The sequence below is a fragment of the Hakea prostrata genome, chromosome 7, assembly GCF_041222555.1.
Source record: "Hakea prostrata isolate BN-2017 chromosome 7, UWA_Hpros_2, whole genome shotgun sequence".
NCBI classification, from domain to species: Eukaryota; Viridiplantae; Streptophyta; class Magnoliopsida; order Proteales; family Proteaceae; genus Hakea; species Hakea prostrata.
The window spans coordinates 4488131-4514978 of record NC_142606.1 but is presented as its reverse complement, the minus strand read 5'-3'; the positions used below and the strand labels follow the sequence as shown (position 1 = coordinate 4514978).

Sequence of the window (26848 nt, the reverse complement as noted above, 5' to 3'; positions counted from 1 at the left end):
TCACTCCAAGAAAAATGTCAATATATGGGTGAAAATTAACTAGAAAGGTCCTTGTTGCCTTTTACATGTTTCATTAATTTAAATTATTGGTAGATCACATTATTCTAAAAATCTCATGGAACTCATATCATTTGAATGATCAGTATTTACAAAATTAAAAATGCAGTCTCTTTAATTCTCTCTCTATCTCACTTCTCGCCAGATTATTGAGGCTATCGAATACATGATTGACAATGCCACTAATATTGGCGATTGGGGGAAGAGAAAATCTCATTGAAGCACCAAGAGTACTAATAGTGAAAGCCATAATTAAAACAACTATAGAGATTTTATCACTTTTATTGATGTGGTTTGAACAAGCACACTTGCACTACCTTGCAATCCAAAAGGCTCATGAGCGCCTTCATCAGAGATTAGACAGTACTGCTACTACTAGTGCCACTGTGTAGCTATCAACCTGTGAGGAATTAATGTCAGCAGCTTCTGTAGAGGAGGATTTGTCAGCAACCATAGGTTTGGAAAACCACAGAACCAGACAATCATAAATCAGATCGATCATTCACGTCAGTGATGGAGACTTTCAAAGCTAATGGTATTGGAATTATCACTGACTGTGACATTCTTGTTCGTTCACTATTAGGTGTGGCTCTGAAAGTGTGAGAGAGAGTGTGTGTATCAGTGTATGTGTGTGTGTGTGAGGGAGAGAGAGAGAGAGAGAGAGAGGAACAACTCATTCTAATTGTAAATGAGAGGGAAAGAATATTTATGATTTGATACCATGACATATATAATATTGACATTGATATAGACAGGGACCAACTAGTAGTACACAAAAAATATCCCCACTTTGGTAGTTTCTCCCCATAAATCTCTCTGATTGTTGCTGATGCTCAAGAATACCAAACTCTCTTCTTTTCTTAAAGATTCACTAGTCTAATCTTCAATCTTGTCCTCTTAGCTGGGTTCATAACTCAAAATTTCTCAACTTTCTTCCAGTAAGGATTAATCAAGTCTCCTCAGCTCAACACTATCATTATTTAAACATGTTCCATCTCTTCTTGCACACGGTTTGGACATAACTAAGGGCCACTTTTTCCCTACCTTATATTTTTTATTCTTTTTCACAGAATTAATAACTTCATGTATCATCAATTTCACATGCAGAAACCATTCTTCTCCAAGCTAGCTAGAATCCTCATTTGGGGTTCTGTTAGATGGAAAAAAGCATCCAAAGTGGTCTTCTTGTCAAATTTGAAGGGTTTTTAAAAGCTTAGATAGCATTAATGGACATTTGGTTTGGCTTGCCACTTAGAGTGTTGGCTATGCCTTGTGAATCTCTTTCTTGAGATTTGATTTTAAGTTTGTAGTTGTTTTCAGATATTCTGTGAGACATTTGTTACCTTTGCACTCAAGTTGAAAGCTCCGAATATCACAAACTCAAAGGCATAAACACATGATGTTGAAGCTTTTTCTTTTAGACGAAAGTGTTGGAAGAAAGAAGAAAAAGGAAGACACTAGTTATCATTTAAATCATTTCCTTAACATGGTAAGTGGAGGATGCAACGGCATCAATTCTAAATTTTCCTCCTACTAAGGATTGATCATTTTAGTTGGTGGGGTCTCTACTTCATTGCTATACTAATGTCTCTTACATAACTTAAACTATTCTCTTAGCAACTCCTGCTTCTCAACTTTTCTGGGTTAACAGTAAAAAACAGGTGAGATGAGATGCCCAGTTGTCCAACACAAAAAACGCCTCATGGACATAAAAAGCCATTAACAAGGTTTTCTGAACAGCAAGTTATCTGTCACTGCAGACTCACAAAAATGGGAAATTGGATGGAAAACTTGTTCCAAGTGCAGCATCAGAACAAATTAACTAACCCTAGCTATCACAATTCACAATACAATTAGTATATATTGGTATAGAAGACAAGTACAGAAGAGGGTATTTGGTTGTGAGAACAAATATCTGATCTCTCTACCCCTGATGGGAACTCTGTTTGAAGCACAAAAGCCAAAAAACAAAATAAATAAATAAAAGGGCTTTTTATATATATTATAAAATATTTAAAAAAAAAAAAAGGGAGGGAAAAAAGCTAATGATCCTTTTAAGTTTTAAGTACCATTGATCATCAAACCCTGAGAAGTGAGAAGCACACACAAAAAGAAAGCAGCCTGTTATAAAGTACCAACCCACTTCAACTAAAAGAAAATGTACCAAAGCCATTAACAATGAGATGATGGAAAACAAAGTAATTAAAAAGCGCAGCACATCTATTTGCATAAGACAAAAGGACTTCTTTAATTACCATAGCTTTTTGCCACGTGGAAAGGTTGTTTAATCTTCTTTAAAAAAAAAAACTTTAATATGTAAATATATCTAATTTATTACAAAATTTGTGACCAATAAGTTCATAGTATATTATTTGTCCCATGTTTAAATTTATGCAAAATTCAATCATGCAAATCCTTTTATTACCGTCTTTTTTCTAAGGAACCATATTTTTTTAATGGGTTTTTAAAGCCTTATTAAGGAACCATATTTTTTTAGTCTTACCATGCAGAACATGCTGGAGCTCCCAACCCAGAAGAAAAGACCAGGTTGGTCTCGTTTTCCTTAAAGCCCAGGATTAGAGTTGGGCCTGGGCTGAAAGTCAAAAGCCCAGGTGAGGTTAGGTTGATGGCTTAGCTTGAAACCCATATGGAAAATCCAAGACTTTTATGTAAATAATATATTTCTTTATGAATCATATGGTATGATTCTCGTGTCATACGATTTCAAAGCCACGAAACATTAACCCTCCACCTTATCATGACACGTTAGCCCTCCAATTAGCGTGATAGAGGGCTTTTCATGAAATGGGCTTCAGATATGATTTCATGGGCTCAAATTTTGGTATGTATGGAAAAGATTTTTTGCTTAAGTATCGAGTTGTGCGAATGCTGGCCCGGATGAACTTCAGATACCAAAAAAAAAAAAAAAACAACTAATACATATCCACACAGACCACACCTTGACTTTCAAGGTTTTGTAACTCCGGCACCAGTGTTTGGATTGTTGAAGAAACAAAGAGGGTGCAGCTTGAGTAGATGTATGGTGTAGAACTTAAATAGACGCTTGGGGCTAGGGAGCCATGCCCCCCCCCCCCCACACACACAATTTTTTGAAATTTGCCAAAGGTGGCATGTTAAAGCGGTTAAAGACCCAACTTCCCTAGGGGAGGTCTTGGGTTCGCACACACTCGGCGGCATCAATATAAAGCTCCCCCCAAAGAAGTAGATTGTGGTGAGCGCAAGCTAGCCCGGATGAACCTCAGTTCCCAAAAAAAAAAAAAAATCCTTCCTGAGTTTTTGGAAATGTTCTTTTGATCCTCTTTCAATATGTGATACATAGCACTTGCTCCCACCTCCAATTATCCAATTTTCCTAAAATATTAGTACCTAGCCTCCTTCAATGTTAAATCTTGACTCTGCTCGTAAAATTAAATATTAGAAAATAAAAAATTTGTCGTCATCATCATGCTTGGTTACAATAGTGATTCCCTAGAGGACTATGTGCATTAATATGAATTAGCTTAAGTTGGAGGAAAGTGAAAATAAATTTGGATTAATTTTCTTTCATCCATGTTGAAAAGAAAACCTCTCACTCATGGGTTCTAGCTAGGACACTTATTAGAAGTTATCTAACAACTACGACATTTATCAAATAGAAGAAAAGTAACCAAGAGATTGCAATGGTGGTTTATCTGAAACCACAATAGAGAAAAACAATGTGGAACAATTTACAGTTTATATTGGATAAAGGAACTATACAGTATTGAAAAAGAAAATTTTTAAAAACTAAGTTCTACTCCACCTCGAAGGGAAAATTAGATGAAAACCAAAAATGCCAGAAAAAAAAAAAATTAATTTCAGAGGCGGTTCTATGCCCATTTTAAGACATACAAATAATATTAAGATATCTGACTCTGAAAAGAAATTGAAGAAGAAGAAGAAAATGGAAAAAATCAGAAATCACAATGTCTTTGAATTTGCCGGACCTCTCGTATAGAATAGCAATTGAAATTGGAGACTAAGAAGAAGAAGAAGCAATAAAAGAAAAGAAGAAGAAAAAAATCTTTTTTTTTTTTTACGGGATGTATTGGTACCTCCTCCATCTTCAACGACAAGCACAACATGCATGTCATGATCCACCACCAGACACATTTTCCTTCTGTTTCAGACGATTTGGACCTTGGTATTACATTTCTGAGAAGAAACCCGTGTGCTTTTCGCCAATGTGTTCACCATCAGATCACATGTTATAGCCATATTCATGGTCCATGTACTCAAAAAAAGGATCTCCATCTTCAATGGAATTTTTATCAACAGGGAGAGCTCTTTTGCTTTCTTGCTCTTATGTAACTCCGAAGGTAAATTATCAGTCGTCTTGGAAAGCAGCAACCGCACCTGCTTTGAAGACTTAGCGTTTATGGAGAATGCTGGAGGTGTTCCGGTGGAGAATTTATGGTTCTTGAAAGAAAGAGAAGCATGACCTCCTTTCATGCAGTGAGCACCGATTCTCTCATTAGGGTTAACAGCTTTAAGGATGAGATGATACTCCGGCTTGTGAGAACTAACGGTGATGTTTTGGACGGAGAAAGTGACGCTCTTGGGCTTGAGAATGAGGTAGGAGAGACCTACAATGACGAGGAACACAATCAGGAGGAGGACGAGGGCGAAAATGGGGAAGCAAATGCAGGAAAACATGGATCTCTTTGGTTTGGGTGTTGTGCTTCTTTGATGGCGTTCATAATAATCAGCATGTTCTTGGGTTGGAACTCGGTAGATTTGGTCTTTGGGTACCTGAACAACATATGTTCCCGAACGAAATGCTTCTTGAGCATCATGATGGACTCCATGACCTGAAACTGAAGGAAGAGGAGGAGGAGGGGGAGGAGGAGGAGGAGGAGGAGGAGGAGGAGGTGGAGAAGCCGGAGAAGTTTTATTTGGAGCTTGTTTAGAATCAATGGCAGGTGAGGCCCGCTCCTCCATGGGATGATGGGGAGCGGAGTTGCAGGCTAAAGGAAGAAAGAAGGGTGCAGAGGTGGAGGAGAATATGGGTGGCTGTTACTTGTTAGCATGAGAGAAAGGCTTGGCATAGACTAATTTTTGGCATGAAAGAGAGAGAAAGAGAAAGAGAGATTGAAAGGATGGAGTAGTGTTGTTGGATTGGAAGGGAAGGAAGAGAGAAAGAGAGGAACAACTCGCGATTATGAGTCAAGACAGCCAAAACACACACAATCCAACCATTGATGCTATTCTTGGATCATTTTACTTGGTCAATAGTCAACGATCTCATATTAACAATGTCTCTAAATCAGAAAGATTGATTCATAGCCATAGGATAAGCATATTTGGGCATTTTTCTTGAAGCTTAATTAATTACCTGGTAAAGGATATCACTCATCCTTTTTGCTGGGCAAGTAGTCCACCTATAAAACAGCTATGTCATGTTGGCTTCAATTGTTGATTTAACAATGTTGGTTGCATTTGCTCTCATCGCTTTGCTGTTCATGATACAAGTTTGGTACTCGCTCAAAACTGATTCATGAGGACAGCTCTCCACGGTTAGAACTTGAATCTAAATCTTCTCACCTTCTCATGAGCTTAAAATTGAACTTAATTTTGATGGGTTTTTATAACCATTTGTAGAAGAGATCAGAGATCCAAAGCTTAAGATACAAACATTTGGTTTGAAATTTGAACCTCCTGAACAAAGTAGACAAGGGGGTTAAAAGATTGTCCATAGATAGGATGCAATGTTCAAAGTCTAGATCACCTCCTTGTCAAGCCCTTTTTCACCATCCATGTCTGACTCACTTGGGGTCGACCCATTCTCTATATTAATATCTTATCACATTCAGACATAGGCCCCACACAATATATGTGGTAAAAAAATATTAGGGTTGTGAGCCGACGGGAAGGTGATTTGGTCTCCAATTTTCGACACTCTCTAACTCATGTTTAGGTTAATTTTAAGCCCAAAACCAAAACAAGAAGGTGCCATGGAAGCCCATGGATAGCTCAAAAGCCACGAAATTCTCTTCTAGATTACTATCTGAAAATTACTCTTGCACATCAATGGTTTTCATTTATATATCAAAATATAATCATAGGTTCTTTTTACCTCTGAATTATGGATAATTTTCAATGATGAATTCATGCTTCACCATTTGGTTACTAATCATAATAGTATCATCTCAACCAACGTCACCTAGACGCAACCACCATTAAATTCTAGTACAATTTAGTTTAACTTAAAGCCGTAGAATTATTGATAACAAATCATAGGAGATCATTGAAAGGTTCCAATATTGGGGTCCAAAGGTTGCTTTCAGAAGAAATAGGATCAGTAGGATCATTGTCCTTGCTTGTGCCAATTCAATATAAAATTTGAAGCTCTCAGCTGCATCTATTAGATTTCAGCTGGTGGAGTGAAGAGGGGGGGGGACCATCATTTACAACTCATAGGCTAGGGCATCATTCATGTAATTAAATTTATTGAATTATTAAAATAAGATCCTCAATCATCTCAGTGAAATGATAGATTCCTCTTTTGAATCTCATCTTCTTTTCTCTTTAGTTGTTGATTTCTTCACTTGGCTTCTTTTAGTAGAGTGCATTTTAGACTTAGTGGGTTCTTAGTATAATAACCCCATATTCCTAACTCAAAACTCGAATTGCAGCTCTAAATACTTAAGGTTCTAGTTCAGAAAAAGTTGTGGGCCATAGCCCATAGATCTGGATTGTGTTGATGAAGAGCCTGCCTGATTGGGAACCACAAGAAGATCCAACAAAAATTCGAATGGATTGGATAGATGAATATCTAGCACGAGAAAGGTCGAATTGGAAGATATCCACAAACGAAGTAAGAGCCCTCTGCATATTGGTTAAGGTTGTAACAAAGCTAGGATCAACCAAAAAGCAAAACTCCCAAGTACTGAACGGTACTAGGGGCGGTTGCTTGGAAAATTCAGCAGAAAATGCTTGATTTGTCCTCCGACATTCTATTTAAAGCCTTCTGTGACCTAATTTTATATTATTTTATTCCTGAAGGCTGCCATGGACTGAGAAGAGTCAATAACATGTGGTTGGTGGAAGAGAGCCTCTTTTCACAAAGAAATTTTCTAGTTTTCTTTGACTTTTAGATTCTAAGTGAAGGTAAGTCTAACTACTCTTTTAAACTATTTAATTTCACCTTACTAGAGAGTAAGTATTCTTATGCTAGTTCTTTTGTGGTGGTTTGGATTAATATATATTTTTTCCATCGATGATCTCGACTAGATTGTGCCAAGAGGGTTGTCGGGGCAAATCCGATACCGTTAGGTGGGGTGTGACAATTAGAATGTTCTTACTCGTAAAGAACAAAAAAGAGTTATTCTTGTGTGGAGATTAATCTCTAAAAGACGTCTTCGTAAATACCATTCAGATCGATAGTCTAGGCATATGAAGATCATGTACTCGTCATCTTTACTCTAGACTTGATTTGGTTGAACTTGCAGTTTGCAACTCTCTTCATTGTTTTATGATATTTAAATAGAGACTAGGGCAATTTAGGTAGCCTTTGCCATTCTTGTGAGAATGGTTTGTTCTAGAAGGATTGATTTCACTCACTTTTCGTTGTCATGGGCACCACATATGTGATCAACATGGAAAAGAGAAGCAAATAAAAGAACCAGGTTAATCATCTCTTCAATTGTATCTGAAACATATATTCAAACTCTTTAAACTGCAAAGATGACTTCACATTCTGGTTCCATCCAAAAGAACTCATCATGAGTATTTTTATCACTTAACTTTTTGGGGAAGCTTTGCTTGATTTAATTAGTCTGTACAGTAAGGTAAGGATGTATATCAAACTGAACCATTTTCCTGATAAACCTTCTTAGAATGTCAAATTCTTTTGAGCTGCTTCAGTTTTCAGATAGTATGATATAAGTTAGGAATCAAGGAACAGTAAAGAGCAAATGTCATGGATTTAGAGTAAAACAAGGGAGTTTAAATCCTCTTCCCTCTTCTACTTATATGAGACAGCACTTAAAAACAGCTCAACCCATAATGAGATGTACCTTTCCAGATTCTTTATTGATAACTTTAGGATTATTCCTGCTAGGTCCACACTTTCGCATGCCTTTCAATTAAGCTTTTCTTAAAGTAAAAACAAAAACAAGTAGGCCTTCTAATATATCAGAACCTTTAAGGGTTTTTGTCTTCCTTAATGTTATTGTGAACAACATTAACTGGATACAGAAAAGAATGTTTTGCTTGACTATAAACCATGGATGTAAGGACAGACATCAACTAAATGGTACTGATCTAAGTCAGTAAAATATGACTTTGCAGTTCTATGGTTTTGCTCAGTAGGTTTTCATAGCTTACAACATTATATATTAATGTAAAGGCCATAGGATTTTTCATGAAAGGGAGTATGAAAGCAGAATGAAGAAAAAACTATTCTCTTCATCTGATCAAATTCATGAATTGAGTACTGAATAGACCATTTTCATATGGAAAGTCCCAAAACAAAGTTAAGAGACCCTCTAAGCCACAAAGTGTAGTGGAAAGAGGGCCATCCTCACATGCTTTCAATTGCATTACCACCTGCTTTCATTATGGCATTGTTGCTTTAATCAATCTCTACTCTCTTTTTTAAGAAAAAAAATTGAGTTTATGGTGGCTAGGGTCTATGTTCCAAACAAAACATTATGTGAAAATTATACGTGTAGGCAATCCAAGGAAAAGATTAGAACACACAGCCCACTGACTGCAGAATCAAGTGTTCTGTTTTGTGATGCTTTCTCTGATTATGGCTTTCTATCCCCTTCATATAAGCCCTACAGTTTACCAACCTCCCATTGAACAAGCATTGAAAAACAGTTCTAATATATTGATTCTTCTCTTACTTCTAACTTTAGATCACTTTCGGTTACATGTTCAACTCTATAATTTTGGGTTATAAGGTGTTCAATTTATCCATAATTAAAAATCTTAAAGGATGGCCAACCTACCCTGCTTCCAACAACAGCAACAAAAAAAATACTCCTAGGATCTGTCTCGAATGGGAATTTCCAGACAGTATAACTGGTTCTTCTCCCATTACATGTTCAAGGAAGTTGATTCAGTGGTGGAAACTAGGTGTTAAAAATCTGTAATGGAGAGACCGTTGATTTGATTTTCTACTCTTTAGCCATGGGTGCAATGGAAAGGGAGAGAAGATTGGATATGGTTGGGAGTTGCTAGCAGATGTGAGGGCAGAGAACCTTAAGACATAAAAGAGAGTCACAGAAGATAGAGGTATTGCTTATAAAGTGCCACAACTAGGGCTTAAGGAATATGATTGGATAAAGGAAAATTGAAAGAGGGCTTGTCTGCTTTATTAGCTCAGCTTTATTTTATTTGGTTGGCAAACGAGGGAAAAGGGTGATGGCCAGGAAGAACTGAAGAAGCTCTCTCTCGTGATACCAGACTCCAAAGGTAAGGAAAACAGAGGAGTCTGAAAAACAAAATATTAATTTAATCAACCAAAGCACAGACCTTGAAACCAAAAGCAAAGGAAAGCTGTCAATCTCAATCTCCCCCTCTCCTTTAAATACAGAAGGAGCCACCAACTCCGGAGAGATTAAAAACCATACAAGTTAGCCAGAGCAACAGAAAGTGAAGCCAGAAGAAGAGAAGAGCCATGAGAAGAAGAGAAGGCAAAGGGGCTCCTCCCACAGACCTCTTGGTATGTTTTCCTTCTCGAGCTCATCTAAGCCTTATTCCCAAGGCAATTTGTAGCCCTGCTCGTCCTTCTGAGCCTACCAAGCGCCACCACCATCATAACTCTGTGTCAAGATCGAGCAACAACAGAGGAGGCCAAGCTAGCCCTCTGTTATGGTCCAAAACCAAGCCAATGGGCTCAGAGAATGCTGAACCCACCTCTCCCAAAGTTACCTGTGCTGGACAGATAAAAGTTGGGAAGAAACCCAGTTCCTGCAAGAACTGGCAATCCGTCATGGAAGATATCGAAAGGCTTCACAACCATAGAAAGCAGAAGAAGAGACCCAGTTGGGTTGAAAGTCTCGGATTCAAGAAGGATGTAATGCAGTTCTTGACTTGTTTAAGAACCCTTCGATTCGATCTACGGTGTTTCGGCTCTTTCCATGGGTCTGATATCACTTCGGAGGATGAAGAAGTTGAAGAAGAATCGGAAGAAGAGCAAGAAAATCAGGAAGGCATCGAGGATATTGATGGTAGTGGTACTCCGAGAGCTGTATTTTCGAAGTGGTTTATGGTATTACAGGAAAATCAGAGTAATGGGTTCGGTAAAGAAGAGCAATTAGGGGAAAGTAAAGATGACAGAAACACTGTGTCTTATCAAGAAGCTTCAGAGACTGATCCTTCTGTTCCTCCTCCGAATGCTCTATTGCTCATGCGTTGCAGGTCTGCCCCTGCAAAACGTTGGTTAGAAGAGAAAGAAAAAGAAGCAGCAGAAGAAGAAGCAACAAAGCACAGAAAGTTGCCTTCAGCAGAAGAAGAGAAAAATGAAAATAACTTAGTATTGATGAGCTATGCCCCTGATTTCTTCAAGGTCTCAACTGATATTGCAAAGGAAACCTGGGTTGTTAGTGGAATGAGAGATCCATTATCAAGAAGCCGAAGCTGGAAGAGATGGTGATCATGGTGAATTGTGAATCAATTTTCCATAATTTAATTTCGTGAATAATATTTCTTGTTTACTTTTATTGTTTTCATAACCCCTCTTATGCTCTGCTCTGGGGATGTTTGCCAAGCTGCTATATTTTCAGCTTTTTTTTTTTTTCTTCTGTGTTTTTTGTTTGTTTGATGAGGAACCGTGTGAAAATCTGTACATACTTTTGTTCTTGTGGAAAAGGGTTTCCTGGCATCGCCATGTATACTGCTTAAAGACATTTCTGATCATAGTAAGATTTTTCACTTCTGTAATCTTACATGTAATCCTTGGTGTCCTTCCCTCTCTCACCCAGTTCTCCCTACATCTTCTAACTAATTTTACAAACTTTCCATGTTCCAACTTTCACAACTTACTGAATCAGATCAAAGGCTTTAATATAATACTGATATCATTGAACTGGAAAGCTGATCTATGGACCACAAGAACACACATACCCATAAAACGTTCGTTGGCTTGAACATGTATATGAACTTGTAAGCATCAACAAGTGAGAGCAGAGACAACTTAAACGAGGCATACATTAGGAATGCATGGCCCATGGGAAAGCCATCTCCCTTTCGGTCGACAGCACATGATGACATGAGTTGGATCGATGAGTTTCCATCTACAAATGCTCATCTTTCACCATTAATTCTATTGTTTTATGGTCCCTAGTAATTAAAAAAAAAAAAAACCAAGGTGATGACATTTAGTTGGTAACAGATCTCTTCAATTAGATCTGCAACATAAACCAAGACAATCAATCTAAGTAATTAAGTTCCCTAACATTCAAATGTGCAAACGATTCTTAGTGCTTTTGAAACCAACACTTGAAATTATTCTAAGATGTGTTAGGTAGATCGCATTGTGCATGGCTAGAATTACTGTTTGAGTAATCATGGTGAGGAGAATTGGAATCATTTTCAAAGTGTCCTTCAGAATTTTGAAACCAACACTTCAACTGCTGTGGTTAAGTTGAATTACTGTTTACCTATCATCATTTTGTGATGAGAATTGGAGACACTTTCGTTTAGACTCGAGAAGAGGCTATGATGAAAACTACTTCAGAAATAATAAAACAGTTTTGCCCTTAAGAATTTGTTGATAACTTAATTTAGATATTTGACTTCAAACAGAAATAAATTTGAAGTGTTATATGATTGACACACTGATAGAAGTTTATATGATCAATCTTAAAGGGAAGTTTTTGATTAGTTTCCAGGAAGAACTTGAATAATGTAAATGCGCATCACTTGCTGCCAACGATTTAGATTGAGATTTCGATCTCGACCGTCCGTCTCGTATGTGGTTGAAAGTGAGATGGACGGTTGAGATTTCATTCTCGACTATTGGCAGCACGGTGTTGCGCATTTAACGTGCATCACAGAGTTGAACCCCTAGTTTCTAGGTTCCATATCAAATTTTTTTCTTTTTTTTTTCCTTTTTTTTTTTTTGGGGGGGGGGGGCTCAGAATTGAGGTGGGCAGTACAAAATCCTTGTCAAGAGAAGTGACAGTTCCAAGAGTAGCCCAAAAGTTAAAAAGAGTAAAACTGAACCCAGAGCCCATCTGTCGCACCACACCCAGGAGAAACCCAAAACCAAAGCCCAAGCCCATTGGACCAGTCCATTCCACAATGGGCTACATGTTGGGCTAGGTAGAAGAAGCCCATATCCAGTATGGACAAGCATGGGCCACATACCTGTGAAGAAGGTATCATTACCAAATTAAGATTACACATAAAACGTATCGCTACTAAATCTAATATGAAACTTAAATGTTTATATAATGATATGAAATGATGATTACAAAAGCTTCTTTTTCAAGTTTTCTCTGAAGTGGTCGACACGTTTCCATCCACATCACCTTTGTTGTTCACTTGTTCCTATCCACTTCGAAGTAAACGATGATAGAAATGTTTTAAAATGAAATGGGCCGAGACTTAAGAGAACAGCCCATCTCGTGATTGACGGGAAGAAGATATTAATTAATGGGCCGCCTTTATTACAAAACTCTCTTTTACGAGTCTATTGGTTGGTGTGACATCCCAAGCTGGCATGGGGTACGTGTGCCCTATAATTAATTAATTAATTAATTAACTAATCTCATATGATTTGTTTAATTAAATAGATAATCCCGAGGGAGTAAGGAAGCAATTAAGCAAATGAAATTTGTATGATAGCATGGTTTGATCATTGATGGGATAATTAATGTATATTATTAATCTGGTTTTATTTAATAAGATATATAGATTAGCAACTAACAAGCCATGGTGTGCTGTAACGCACTCACTCTGATGCATGTCATTAGGATTTAGGAGGCCCTCCTTCTCCACTTGCATTTCGCTTTGATTGTTAATCACTTAAGTTTATACATATTTTTCTTTACTTTAAAAGTGATCAATCTAGAGATTAGCAATCAAATCAAAAGAAAGTAGATATGAAGGAAAACTAATTGGCTTTTTATGACCATGGAAGAACAATAATCAATAATCGTGATATATTTTCTATTATTGATGCTTAATAAAAAAAAAATTCTTCTAGTGTTTTAATGTGTCATGACACATATGTGACTAAATCCATATAACGGTATTTTATCTGAAATTCAAGTCACTTATTAAATTGGAAGATTTTATGCATAAGAATAGCAATAACATGTATGGATACATATGTGAAAGCACCAAAATTTTATGCACTTGATGCCATTTTTTCTAGGGCATGTTCTCCTTTAATTTTAGGTTTAAGAGTTTTTTACGTGTGAGTCTCCTTAGTAGATGACAAACTAATGTTGTGGCTCCTTAGTACAATAGATTACATGTAGATTTCAACCAAACTAACATCATTAGCCAGACCAAAATGTCCCTTAGATTAAATAACATGAGGGGCACTTTCGTCCTTCACATTTGAAATTTGAACATACTTAACAACGGTTAATAGTATTAGTCTAATTAGGACCCACCCATTATATATTCATTTTCGGAACAAGCAAGTCCTTTCCGCTCTAGCTGATCGTAAACCACTCTTTCTCAATGGTGGAGAGGTTGTATGAAGATTCACTCTCGATGCCACATCCAGAAGCCATGGGTTGCTTGACCCTTCAAGAAGTGTTCAACCTGTGAAAGCTTTCGTAAGAGAGTGGAAGGAGAAAGTCAAAGTAGAGAAGAGAAAATAGCGGCCGATCGATTAATTCCAGGTTCCCGATTCATGCCACTAGGACCATCTTTCCCATCGAAACCTGAAAAGTGGAAAAGATAAAGTTTGTTTCCCGCAAACAACATGTGCAATTGGCCACTAAAACAACCCAATATTAGTTTTATGGTCCACCATAAAGAGACCAACATGTAAAAAAACTCTCTATTTTTAGTTACATTATCCACTCTCAATCAAATACGTAAAATTGACATGTGTGAAATATAATTTTAGGTGGTTTAAAAATTAAGAGACCATATACCTACTATAGCAGCAAAAATGTAATTTTCCTCTCCCTTATTACAACACATTCAATGTACTTGGAAAATAAGGAATGGGGATCGAAAGCTCAGACCTCCAAAATAAGAAAAGAATTGAGAACTAAGTTATTCTGAACTCACTATCTTCATGGTTCACACTTACATACATGAATAAAAATTTTGCAAAAATGAAAATTGAAAGGGAAAAAAATAAAAATAAAACCCAAGAGAAAATATAGCACAAATTACAAAACAACCCTTCCCTCAAATGTTCTATTCCTTCATCTTCTTCTTCATTAACGAACTCAACCAATGATCATGGGTAATGCTTTATTTCCTTCTGTTCAGCTCTTCGATTCAATTTGCTAGTGATATACAAGACAATTAGGTGAGGCGAATTGTTTGTTATCTCATCATATCTTTTGTATGCTTGAGTAGTTTTCTTGTCTTCTCTTCTACCTCTCTATCTCATATATTCATTAACTCATTGTCTTGTACAATGAAGGAATAGAAAGGGAATGGGGAATAAAGTCCCTTTGTTTCCATCTTTGTCCTTGCCCTTTTCTTGTATGTCAGCTAGCTGGCGAAATATTTAACAGCACTCTCTAATAGTTGAAGGTTGTTCTTGGGAATGTCTTTCATCCTCGATCCATTCCTAAAAATTTTCAAGGTTGGCACGGCCGAAGCTCCAATACCCTCAGATTTGGCCAAGAATGGCTGCTCTTCAATATCCACCTATTCCATCAAACATTTTAATTTTACAAAATGAATAAATTAAAATGAAGTAATTCAAGAAAAGGAGAGAAGAAGAAGGTAGTAAGTAACCTTGAGGAAGTTGACGGAAGGATATCTCTTGCAAAGATTTTCCATGGTTTGCAAAACTTGTTTGTCGGAGGTTTTGTTGCAGAAAAGCACAACAGACATCCCTGTAATTTTCACAACAGAGTACTACAAGGTCATTTTGGTCATTTCATAACCTTTGATTGAAAAATTTTAAACTACTTACCGGGAGACGTTACGTAGTGTCTAAAACGCTCGTTACTGGTGACGACGATGACGTCGGCTCCAAACTTCAAGCCTTCGACATTCTCGCCGCGCCGCTTCTTGAGTTCCAATTGGGCTTCGAATAAGGCCCGGCCCACCTCCGCGTTTCCTGGCGATTCTCGTATCAACATCTCGTAGTCTTGTATCGCCGCCTCCCATCGCTCCAACTATCATCCATCCAAGAATTAAGATCCCAAAAACAGGATGAAGTTTAACATATCGATACGCATCGGATGTATCGGCCAAAGATATTATATTTATATGGACTCACTACTCACCTTGGCGTAGCAGTCGGCTCGGCGTCGTCTGGCTTTTGTGTAAGAAGGACGCAAGTTGAGAGCTTGGGTGCAGTCCTCAACGGCTTTCTCGAATTGACCGAGTTTGGATCGGCAAGCGGCTCGGTTACATAGCAGGACCGAGTTGAGCGGGTCCTGCTCCAATCCTTCACCATACGCTATACACGCCTCCAAGAATTTACCAGCTTTAAACTGATCGTTCCCGCTGTTCCTAGCTGACGACACGGCTCGAGCCTTCCTCACCACTGCACTCACTTCTCTGTTGCTCGATTCGAGCCGAGCCGCTCGTTGAGCCGCCAGCACTGCCTCTTCAAACCTACGAATAAAAAGATAACGTTTTGAATTGAGCGAGCGAGTGAGCTAGCTAGCTACTTTGAAACCCCAAAAAGATTTGTTGTTTTTCCTTCTTTTTGTCTTCACAATCCCATCCATGTCTGCCCTTTATAGAACAAAAGGGTTTCTCTGCAACTCTTTTCTAAATTAAGCCTTACACAGTACGCATCCAACAATAATTCTATCACACTCTACAGCTTCACATGCAGAAAGCTTAGCCGGTGCCGACGATCACTACAGGGCTTCACGTTTTTTTATCTCATTAACGTCTAGTTTAGCTTGAATTCAAAATCAATTTTTCTTTTTAATTGATCAGTGTGCCAAAAGCTTCAATCAAAGCTAATGGAACGAACTGAGTAAAGTCATTTAACCTACTTCCACACAAACTAACAAGTAATAGAGGGAGGACTACAAACCTGCCGGCGGCCATGTCAACCTGAGCTTGCGTCTGCAATATGAAAGAGTAGGTGGTGGATCCAAAGAACTTGGTGCAGGCATCAACGTCGAAAGCAGGCCAATACCTTAACGTGGAAACCGCTTCATCATGTCTCTGAAGCTTCAACAAAGCTTCTGCTTGCATTGCCCATACCGTAAGTGCTGAATCTGCGCCAGCGGTTATGGCGCTTCTGGTTTCTCTCAGCAATGTCTGCCAATCCTTTACTATTCGAGCTTCATTGCACCTGTTGACATGGGTTTGCGTTGCTTGAACTTTAGCATAATCGTCGGAGCTGGCTTCTGGTCCTGATTGTTTGTAATGACGTAATGCCTTCTCTGCTTCGCCCAATCTGTGAAAAACACAGAAAAATTGTCAGCTGTCACAGAAATATTAACAACCAACCATATAAAGATACATAAGCCTTATAAAGCACCTGAGATATAATGTGGCGAGACGGTGATGAGCTCTTTGGTAAGAAGGATCAATTCTGACGGCTTCTCTGCTTTCAAATACTGCCTCAAGAAGCTTTCCCATACCTGTCAAAGCCGCACTCTTGTTGCTTCGATATGGAGCTTTTTCCGGGTCAAGCAGAATTGCGCGATCGTACAATTCCAAGGCTTCTGCAAACCTGCCCTTCTTGTATTCTTCGTTCCCCATCACCTTCAGTTCTTCTGGATCGAATTTCGTCGACAGAGGTGGACAGATGCCATACAGATTTTGCTCTTGGCTGTCATCAAAACTGCTTCTCTTTACTATGTTACCCATTACACCAGCGTTTGAGCGTCTGCCCACCGGGGCCATTCTCGCGAGCAGTTTTGGGAAGGTAATCGAGAACATTGTTGGCGGTGGAAGTCGAAATGGGTTGTTGCTGATTACTCGAATTCTGATTCGTTCCACCTGCCTGCCTGATGTTCCCTAAATGGCCAAAGAGAAAAACATTGCTCGAAGAAGCTCGAACCAAATTGCTGCTTCCTTTGGTTCGTTGGTGATCGGCAATCATAAACTCCAGTTCTCCAGAGATGCCTATAGTCTCCTTAGGCACTTTTCTTCCTTGCCCATTACCATATGTCGTTTGTACCATCTTCGTCGTTGTTGCAATTGTTGTGGCGGTATTTGCAGGAACTATAGCTCCTTCGGTAATTGCAGGGACAATTGCTCCAACGGAGGGTGAGGGTTTTCTGGGTTGATGAAAAAGGAAAGGTCGTGGATTCTGATAAGGCTTGGGATGATGAGGGGCAGCTTTGACGAGGGGTTTATCAGGAAGCTTCGGTGGCGGATCAGACAAGGTGTAGGTGTCGAGGAAAGCAGCCTCATCGGATCCTCCACGTCTCCGTTTTTGATACGCACTTGGTTGCTTTACTGGGTTTTTGCTCTGTGATGAAATGTCGTTAGCAGATTGAGATTTTCTTGGCCAGAAATTTCGACATCTGAAACTGTATAAAAGCATAGCTCCACAGCCGGACTTCTTTTCCGGCGAGTACTCCGCCATATCTGACATGATCTCCTTCCTTTCTATGATGAACGAAACATTTTTCTTCTAAGGTAGCAAACTCTAATGGGAAATACTGATGAAGAAAACTAAAACTGCCGGGATATACAGAAACCCGGCAGCCAAATCCACCAAATAACAAGTCAAACCACAAGAGGTCTGAGAGAGATCATAGAGAGAGAGAGAGAGAAGGATGGGCTGAGAATTGAAAACCCACTTATAATTCAGAAGAAGAAAAGAAAAAAAAAAAACGGAGAAAGTTAGAAAAGGGTTAGAAGAAGATTGCTTGAATTCGAATCAGAATAACATAACTCCAAAAACCCACCCCAGGAAGGTGTGTAATTCTGAAACCCACGACCTCCTGGAGCGGCTAGCAAGAAACCTTCCTTTCTCTTCTTCCTTTTTTTTCTCTCTCTCTCTCCTTTATATGAAATTAGAGAGATTCTTCTAGTCTTTTTATTTTATTTCTCTTGAAATTTCAGTTTTCCTTACTGTTCTCAGACCAGAACTGGAAGGAAAAAATGGTTTCTAGTTTTAATTAAAATTGTTAGTTTTGTGTTTTGGCGATCGTGCAATGAGGACAAAAGAATGGAGCACCGGAAGATCCGGTCCTGGAACCAAGATGGATCTCTAATTTTTGGAGAATGACAGTGTGGACAGATGATCAAAATAAATAAATAAAATAAACAAGGAAAAAGGAAGATTTGTTAATTTCTGATTTGCGGGTGGGGTTTGTTATATCTCTATCATCCTTTTTTAAGAATTTTACAGCTAAGGACGAATGGAAAATCGACACGTAAGGATGTTAGCGCCACGCACGTATGAAGGTACGACCGCAATTGGTTTAAATCCTCGGCCGTGCAATCAATGAGCGCCACCTGGCACACGATAGATAGGACATCAACCGTTGATTATTTTGTAATATTCATAGGAACCATGAACCAATTACATTGGAGAGATTAAACGTTTAAAAATAATCAACGGCTGAGGTTCTACGGTGTGCCTCATTCAGACCGGCCATTTAAGCCCCCGGTTTTAGATGGTCTGTTTTCTATTAGTCCGATTAACTCCCGTCGGAGAGAACAATGTGCTTCTTTAACTATTTCATACGACATAATAGGGGGTGAGGTCCACATATAAATATTAAAAAAAAAAAATTTAAATGATATCCAGGTGAGTCCCACATGGACTCCATATCCTATCCTGTGGTTGAAAACCGTTGACGGAGCATTCTGTTTAATATAGTTTCTCATCTTGGAAAAGAAAATTCAAAGGTAAAGATATTTCATAGAAAAACATAATTAAAATATTGCGACTCCATGGCCCAATGGATAAGGCGCTGGTACTTTTTCAACTGATAGTACATTTTTTTCCGTTGGCACCATTCATTGTGGAGATTGCATGAATTCAGCCAAAAAGCTCACGAGTTAAGCTCTCTCGATGATCAAAAGTACAGTCAATGACATCCATAATAAGACACTATATCTCATTCATTACCTGTAGCACATACTCTGTACACTCCTTTTATCTTTTGAATAGTGGTCTCAACTCTCAACCCTCTCCCCTTTTCTTTTCTTTTTTGGTACAAAGATATTTTTTATACCTGGGGAACATTATGAATTTGTTCAACACCCCTATTAATGCTTCTAGTCATCTAGGGGAGAAAGAAAAAAAAAATAAGGGGATTAAAGGGCCTAATCGTTTGGAAGTTAAAATTAAGGCCCATTTCCTAAAATTTTGAGAATAAGAAAGATTTATTAGAGAAAAGAAGAGGAAAAATCTCATGACCACAACATATTGGAGTTGAGGGTCAAGAGTGTAAGTGGAAGTAGCGTAGAAATATTCCCCTGAGATTGATTAGGAATGTACGATATAAAGCATTCAAAAGTAATACCATTGGCTTTACCATAAAAAAAAAAAGCAAAAAAAGAAGGTACCATTGGAATTCGAGCACTTGTTGGACCAAAGGCCTGTATTCATCTGGACTTACATTCTTTGTCTTGAGCATCAATATTTGTGTTTATTATACTTTTTGAGTGTCGGAGAAATCGGTACCAACAACTTAAATAAGTTTTTGGCTTCTCTTGCCGTGGTGAGCATTCCTTGGTTTTGCTACCTCTTTTGAGAGGGGATTAATGAGTAGCAAGCAACATGCGGTGATTACGACTGATTTCTACTGCAATTTTTGAAGTAATTTGTTCCAAGACTTAGGAATTGTTGTTGAAACTTGAAACAAAGACCAGAAGCAGCAGAGCAGACGAGTAGTTGAGCTCCCTGCCTAGGTTGCTCATTTTGACCTGGCAAATGAGAGGTTACCCTTCCACTTCCATCAATCAAAGAAAGAAAGAAAGAAAGAAAGGGAAGTGAAGAAGAAGAAGTGATCTTGTTTACAATGTTCCTTCTCTTTCTTTCAATCACTCACAAGTCACAATTTTACCATCTCTCAGAGATGATGATGGTTCATCGTTGGTACTTGACTTGACTACTTGGTACAGAAGATATTTTAAATTCCAAAAGTGATTGAACATCTTCTGACTATATGCTAAAGGATAACGCAACCAGGGATCAAAATAGCCACGGAGCAGCAACTGTAAATAAGCGATTAGACCTGGAATCGGGTCTCGATGGATATTGGTTCCGAATTTATAAACCTCGAATCCGGTTCGTATCCGGATCGATTTCAGAAATCATCATGAAATTCCGGAAATCACCCTCACGAGGCACCCTAACAAGACAAAATGAAGAAGGCCAAGATTAGTGCAGGCCCATGCCACGAGATTCTTGTCTTTAAAATTAAAAAAAAAAAATAATAATAATAATAATAATAATAATAATAACAATTAGAGCTCAGCTAGCTCTACTTGCTTGGGACTCAAGCATAATCATCTTACAACAGCTCAGGATTCATAACCATCAGCTCTCAAGAACCTAGACAAAATATCTTGGGTAACAGAAATATCTAGGCTAACAGGAACCTGTTCCTTAAGAAATTAAATCAAGTTCAGCAGGCAAAATTGCAAGTATCAGTCAACAAAAAAATTCTCTTATTTTGTTTCCCCATCAATTCTCGATTCTCATTTCATATTTCATCTGACATTGTTTCTACCCTGTATTCGGAAAACGCAGAAAATTTCCACCAGGTCACAATATGATCACAATATCTTACATCTAGACTCAATGTCCTCTATCATGTGTTGGGAAAACGTATTCAAAGAAATGATGAGTCTTACACCAGTGGTTCATGTCAGACTAGATAGCTTGTAAATCAATGAAGAAGGCTGTTATTTGGGAGCTTTCGTCACTTCCTTGACTGTTGCTTCAACCAGCTGTTCTCCATCATACTCTACCCCAAAGCATCTTATAATTTCCAAGTTTGGGTCAATCAAATACCTGTTTGTTTCAATATAGATTATAATTCGAACCCAAAATTCAAAATTGACAAAGAAACTGCAAGCTGGGCTTGAGCTTACATGTTGTGAGAAGACTCAATGAGATAATCATCCCCGTCTTCTTCAGTCTTCTTGAAATAAACTCGATACTCCTGAGCCATCTGTCTTATGGAAGAAGCTGACCCTGTTAATCCCACTATTCTTGGGTCAAATTCTGCAGTTTGAGAAGACAAAGGATGAAGTGCGTGAGACCCACAAAGGTTACTAAGATAAGGAAAGGATTCTAAATGAGCATGCAAGGAAGAACATAATGACCTTTAAGGTAAGCTCGGAGTTGCAAAGGACAATCCCGTTGAGGATCAATTGTTACAAAAACCGGCATCACCTTCAGGTTATATTTGGACTCTAGGTAAAATAAAAATGTCAGCTATCACACAAGCAAAAAACATCAAAAGAAAACAGAGTTCTCAAATGGTAAATCAACCAGACCTAGTATGTCAACAGCTTTTGCCATTTTCTGGACTTCTGCTGGTCCAACATCTGGAGACGAAGTATAACCGAAGTAGAGGAGTACCCAGCTACCTCTGAGGTTACGTTCGGTAAACATGTGGCCTTCTGTATCGACCAATGTAAAAGGCCCTCCAATTCTGGGTCCTTTACTGCAACTTCCACCATGCTCAGAACCTTGGTTATCAAACAAAAATACAAGAAATAGCACATTAAGTTCAAAAAAGAAAGACATGGTCTGACTGAAGTCAAAGGTTTAAATTTTAAAAATATCATCGTGAATGACAATTTCACATCAAACAACACGTGTAAATCAATATCCATTCATCAGTTTCAAAACCTTCCAGCTACCACATACAATCAGATCAACGCCTGTAGCACACGGAGGTACCTTTTAGAACTGCTCTTCTTTCATCATTATAATGAACAAAAATGCCTGCTCCAGCAAACACTGCAACTAGAGCTGTTGGCTGTAAAGAGTCAAACAATTCATCCGAAAACACACTAGCCTCAGCACAACAACATGACGTAAAAATGTATCACTTGCATATTCTAAATAAAATAAAATAATTTCAAAAAGGGAAAAGTAAGTCAAGGGAGCCTACAACAATATAAGTACGCCACGAGTAAGAGCCCAAAGGTTTCTCAGGAAATAAAGGCTGATTTTCCAGCCTTTTGTTGTTGAATTGTAGTGATCTGGTATAGCTACGACATTGAACTCTTCTATACGAACCTAACCTACAACAGAAGACCCATTTAGAATGGGACTGCACACCAAGAGTTGCAAAAAAGAAGTGATTTCTCAACAGACATCAAAAGGTGAATTCATGCAGTAACAAGGCATAGAATAAGATATAAGTGACTAGCGAAAACAAGAACACACCCCCCCCCCCAAAAAAAAAAATAAATAAATAAAGTGCAGCCTGCTACACATAGATGTACAACAGACGGAGAACACACTGAAAAAAATTTCACCCATTTCTACCCTAGCTGCCCTTCACCCACCTTAAAGCTTCTACAGTTGAAATCATCTAACTTATTCTTATATTAAGTATTCTACGATTTGGAACAAAATAAGACTATTTCCCCTCCAGATTGGGTTATAAGTACTGACATGGAATCAGAGAGCTGATAGCTGCAACCATACTGAATAACAAGCCTTGGTCCACTTAATGAAAAGGTGCCAAAGTGAACATGGATAAATAATTGATCAGGATTACAACGATGGTCATGCAATATGAGTGAAAAAGACTAGATATGGATCCCACCAAGGCACCAACGAGATAAGCGTGCCCATAACAATCCATCGGATTTCAAGTACAATGAAAACTTGTTATACTTCTCATTCTCCACTCATGGCATGAAACTTCAGTATAATTAGCAGTCTTTTGGATCAGCTTAATGTCTATCAACAATTTCAGAAAAATTCCAAGGAAAAAGGACATCATAGTTGAGACCAGTCCCCAAGTAGAATTGGATTGAAAGAGAGAAAGACCTTTTATGGCTACAATAATGCACCACCCATAGGAAATTATATCTAAGATCTACAATTTTCAATGACAGGCTCATCAATTACACCTAGCCAAAACATTCACTCCACCAAATAATTCACAATCTTACTATTCACAATTCTCCTTGACATTAGAATCCCTGCAAATACTCTCATGTTATTCATGTATTACATATTATTATGGATAGAGATGACAAGTTAGAATGGGAGTGCACATGAAGCAGTTACGAAAAAGAAGTGACTCTTCAATAGATATCAAAAGGTGAATTCATGAAGTACCAAGGCATAGAATAAGATATAAGTGACTAGTGAAAACAAGAAGCCATTGCTTCCCCCGCTTGTAATTTGCATATCGTGTAACAATTTTAGACATGTTATGAGAGGGGGAAAAAAAGAATACGCCCAAAAGAAAAATAAGTGCAGTGCGCTACACATGGATGTACAAACAGACAGAGATCACACAAGAAATTTCACTCATTTCGCCCCTCTGCCCTTCCCTCACCTTAAAGCTTTTATAGTTGGAATCATCTAATATATTTCTTATATTTAGTATTCTACCATTTGGTACAAAACAAGACTATTTCCCCTACAGATTCATTATAAGTACTGACATGGAATCAGAGACAATAGCTGCAACCATACAGAATAACAAGCCTTGGGCCACTTAATGAAAAGGTTCCAAATTGAAAGTGGAAAAATACTTGATCAGGATTACGAGATAGATGGTCACACAAATTTGAATGAAAAAGGCTAGATATGCATTCCACCAAGGCACCAACAAGACAAGGGTGCCCATAAAATCCATCGGATTTCAAGTACAATGAAAATTTGTTATACTCCCTCATCCTCCTCCATCATGACAGAAACCTAGAGTAAAATCAGCAGTGTTTTGGATCAGCTTAATATCTATCAACAACTCCTGAAAACTTCCAAGGAAAAAGGACATCATAGTTGACACCAATCCCCAAGTAGAATTGGATGGAAAGAGAGAAAGGACCTACTATGGCTATAACAGTGCACCATCCATAGGAAAACTTATCTAAGATTTACAATTTTCAATGACAGTCTCATCAATTACACCTAACCAAGACATTCAATCCACCAAATAATTGACAATCTTACTATTCATAATTCTCCTTGAAATTAGGAGCCCTGCAAATATCATGTTATTCATGTATTACATATTATTACGGATATAGATGGCAAGTTAAGCAGCAAGCAGGTTCCCGAAATGTAAATCAGTAAATTCTAACAAAAGTACATCTATAAGTTCCATAAATTCAAATTTGATACTCATTTTGTTATCAGATATGACCATGAGGAAGTTAGTCACGCAGATACATCATGATCTTAGGAGGAACCAGCATATGATTATTAATATATTTAAGCGCTGGCCCATCGGTGCAGTGCACTTGCCATTGGTCAAATATATGGGAAAATAAGAGGTTGGGTGGGGTTGGGGGGGGGGGGGGGGCTGAAGGTGTGATCAGATGAGCCTGAGGGTGTATCCTGGTAGGTTCCCTCTGCCTAGAACAGTTTTAAGTCCAATGCCATAAAAACTCATATTTGTTTCACCATTTTACATTATAGCTATTAACCTCAACAAAAATGAGAACATGTAAATTTATGTCCCAATAACACCAAACAAAGAAAAGCTCTCCCCCAACTCTCCGAACATGCAATGCACCAAACTTCCTTGGTCATTTTCCTCACTAAAAATGAAATGAAAAGAGAACAGAAAAGTGTACTACTGAAGTTGAACCCAAAAGATTCTAAGGGGTTGGATTTCACAGCATCCAAGCAATACCCGGAGAAGTTACAAGTAATGGAACCAATAGAGACAACTACATCAAAGAGCTCACAGAGTAGTTTTGACAGATGAAGCAAGTCAAGTGTAGCCTACCAACAAATAAGTTAACCTATTTTAATTCCTCTCAAAGGGTTTCATAATTAATCACTTAAGCTACTGAAATTATCGTGGCCTGATGGAAAATTTTTGCATCCTCAATCCAATCCACACAAAAGGAGTTCATATGAGAAAAGTGTAAGCGTGGTCGAACTCACGTAAGTAAGAAGGAAGAAAAAGAAAAATGAAATAATAAGAGAGCTTAAACTCACCCACGAAGGAGATTCGGAACTTCCTTGGAACGGCTCCTGTAGAAGACTAACAAGCTGGACATTTTCGTAAGCGCAATAGATTGATGGATAGCTCAGGAACCGATTATCCAAAGCCAATTACACCCTTGATGCGTATTCAGAACGATTCTTGCAAGGAAAATACATGAATCACGCATTTGGGTTCTGCAGAATTCCCAAACTTGACTTTTGCCCCAAGTTTCTCTTTGAGGGCTTGCCGACTTGGACAGGAAGAAACACATTTTTGCGGGAGATCACCTAAACTGCTCGAGTCTCGACGGCGCCGCAGAATTATATCTCCATGGGCTTCTAGTTCTAGCCCAATGGGCTTTACTCCTTACCAAAGAATCAACGAAAGCAATGTGAAAATGTTTAGGCCTAATGGGCTTCTGTCAATTGTTTAGAGGTCCACTTCTTTTAAGCCCAAACTTGTCGTGCGATGAGATTGACCCAAAGAAAGAAAATTAGCATAGAAGATATTACGAATCATGTCGTTGAGTTTATTTCATCAGAAAAAAAAGAGTTTTCTAACTGTGGGTCCTCTTAATGCAATATATTACGTGTGGATCCCAACTAGACTAACAATGCTAGTTCGTGTTAAGTATATTCAAATTTCAAACGTTGAGGGACCAAGATGCACTTCAATTTATTTTTAACCAAAATATTATATATATATATATATATATAATTTGGGATTCTAAAATTTTTAACCATTTATAATTAATGTTTAATGACCAATTATCTCTTTTTAAAACTATACATTAATACAATGTATTAAATAACCTGAATGGCACTTTAGTCTTTTTACATTTGAAATTTGAATATATTTAATAGGTTAACGGTATTTGTCTGCTTGGGACCCATATGTAATATATGGCATTAAAGGAACCCAACATTAGTTTATGGTCCACTAAAGGGACCCACATGTAAAAAACTAAAAGAAAATATCATGTCATTAAAATTTAATGAGCTACAAATGCATTTCCTCCAAAACCTCTTCAAAGAGTATATTTTGATCTGCATCCAAAACCATGGCCTCAAAAGGGGATGAATTCATCAGAGTGGTATTTAAGGTTCAGATCCTCTGCACCTGAGCAGACCATCCTCCCACCCTCTTGGTTGGGCTGCCCTTGTTTGTCGATCAGGTTATGTTTCAACCCAATCTATAAGATGGGAGGACGGTCTACCTGGGTGGAGAGGATTTGGATAAGGATTAGTTGTGCAGATGCTTGTGCAAAGGAGGTTCCATCGATTGAACTCTTCTTTTTTCTTTTTTTATTCGAGATATTTGTCGGCATCTGCTCCTGTCGGCTTAGAATATGGTGGGCCTCCAAGGCTACTTTCGCATGCTCTTGTGTGATACGGTGTGGCCCTAAAAGATGGAGGTATTCAACTCGTTTTGGCCTTACTCACATTGAATAGATCACCAAACAAAACCATTTCTTCACTCTTGTACGTGTTTACGTGTTTCTTTTTTTTTTCTTCTTCTTTTGTTCTAAGTATTGACAAAATGATTCAAAGGTAAGATTACCCGTGAGTCTTATA

At 38.1% G+C, this 26848-nt stretch overlaps 4 protein-coding genes across 5 annotated transcripts; 1 reads left to right on the top strand and 3 right to left on the bottom strand.

Moving 5' to 3' along the window:
- Nucleotides 1-4221: 4221 nt before the first annotated feature.
- LOC149009146 (NDR1/HIN1-like protein 13) lies at nt 4222-5037 on the bottom strand. The gene has a single exon (XM_089160966.1). It carries the CDS (start codon nt 5035-5037, stop codon nt 4222-4224), a length of 816 nt encoding a protein of 271 aa, XP_089017092.1.
- A 4411-nt stretch (nt 5038-9448) lies between these two features.
- On the top strand, nt 9449-11044 carry LOC149009145 (nucleolar GTP-binding protein). The gene has a single exon (XM_089163076.1). It carries the CDS (start codon nt 9725-9727, stop codon nt 10700-10702), a length of 978 nt encoding a protein of 325 aa, XP_089019202.1. The 5' UTR covers nt 9449-9724; the 3' UTR covers nt 10703-11044.
- Nucleotides 11045-14182: 3138 nt separating this feature from the next.
- LOC149009144 (inactive TPR repeat-containing thioredoxin TTL3-like) lies at nt 14183-18258 on the bottom strand. The gene is given in 7 exon segments (XM_089162044.1): nt 14183-14898; nt 14989-15089; nt 15170-15374; nt 15486-15819; nt 16253-16621; nt 16706-17053; nt 17055-18258. Coding segments are annotated over 7 exon segments (2232 nt in total). The 5' UTR covers nt 17771-18258; the 3' UTR covers nt 14183-14739.
- A 2380-nt stretch (nt 18259-20638) lies between these two features.
- LOC149009143 (protein HCC2-like) lies at nt 20639-25546 on the bottom strand. 2 transcript variants are annotated; one of them, XM_089162284.1, is made up of 7 exons: nt 25286-25546; nt 22263-22395; nt 22049-22127; nt 21640-21834; nt 21466-21555; nt 21232-21364; nt 20639-21151 (listed from the first exon to the last, which is right to left on the bottom strand). In XM_089162284.1, the coding sequence occupies exons 1-7, from the start codon at nt 25345-25347 to the stop codon at nt 21043-21045; spliced, it is 801 nt and encodes a 266-aa protein (XP_089018410.1). In that variant the 5' UTR covers nt 25348-25546; the 3' UTR covers nt 20639-21042. The 2 variants fall into 2 exon arrangements, with proteins under 2 accessions (XP_089018410.1, XP_089018409.1); XM_089162283.1 differs by having other exon boundaries at nt 21466-21559; nt 21644-21834.
- Between the last annotated feature and the right edge of the window lie 1302 nt (nt 25547-26848).

Excerpts from the sequence above, each read along its gene's own strand:
- LOC149009143 (XM_089162284.1), bottom strand. The coding sequence starts at position 25,347 with ATGTCCAGCTTGTTAGTCTTCTACAGGAGCCGTTCCAAGGAAGTTCCG. Across the intron at positions 22,396-25,285 it reads GTTCCGAATCTCCTTCGTGG|GTTAGGTTCGTATAGAAGAG; the intron begins GTGAGTTTAAGC and ends CTTCTGTTGTAG. Across the intron at positions 22,128-22,262 it reads CGTGGCGTACTTATATTGTT|CCAACAGCTCTAGTTGCAGT; the intron begins GTAGGCTCCCTT and ends GACTCTTTACAG.
- LOC149009145 (XM_089163076.1), top strand. The coding sequence starts at position 9,725 with ATGAGAAGAAGAGAAGGCAAAGGGGCTCCTCCCACAGACCTCTTGGTA.
- LOC149009146 (XM_089160966.1), bottom strand. The coding sequence starts at position 5,037 with ATGGAGGAGCGGGCCTCACCTGCCATTGATTCTAAACAAGCTCCAAAT.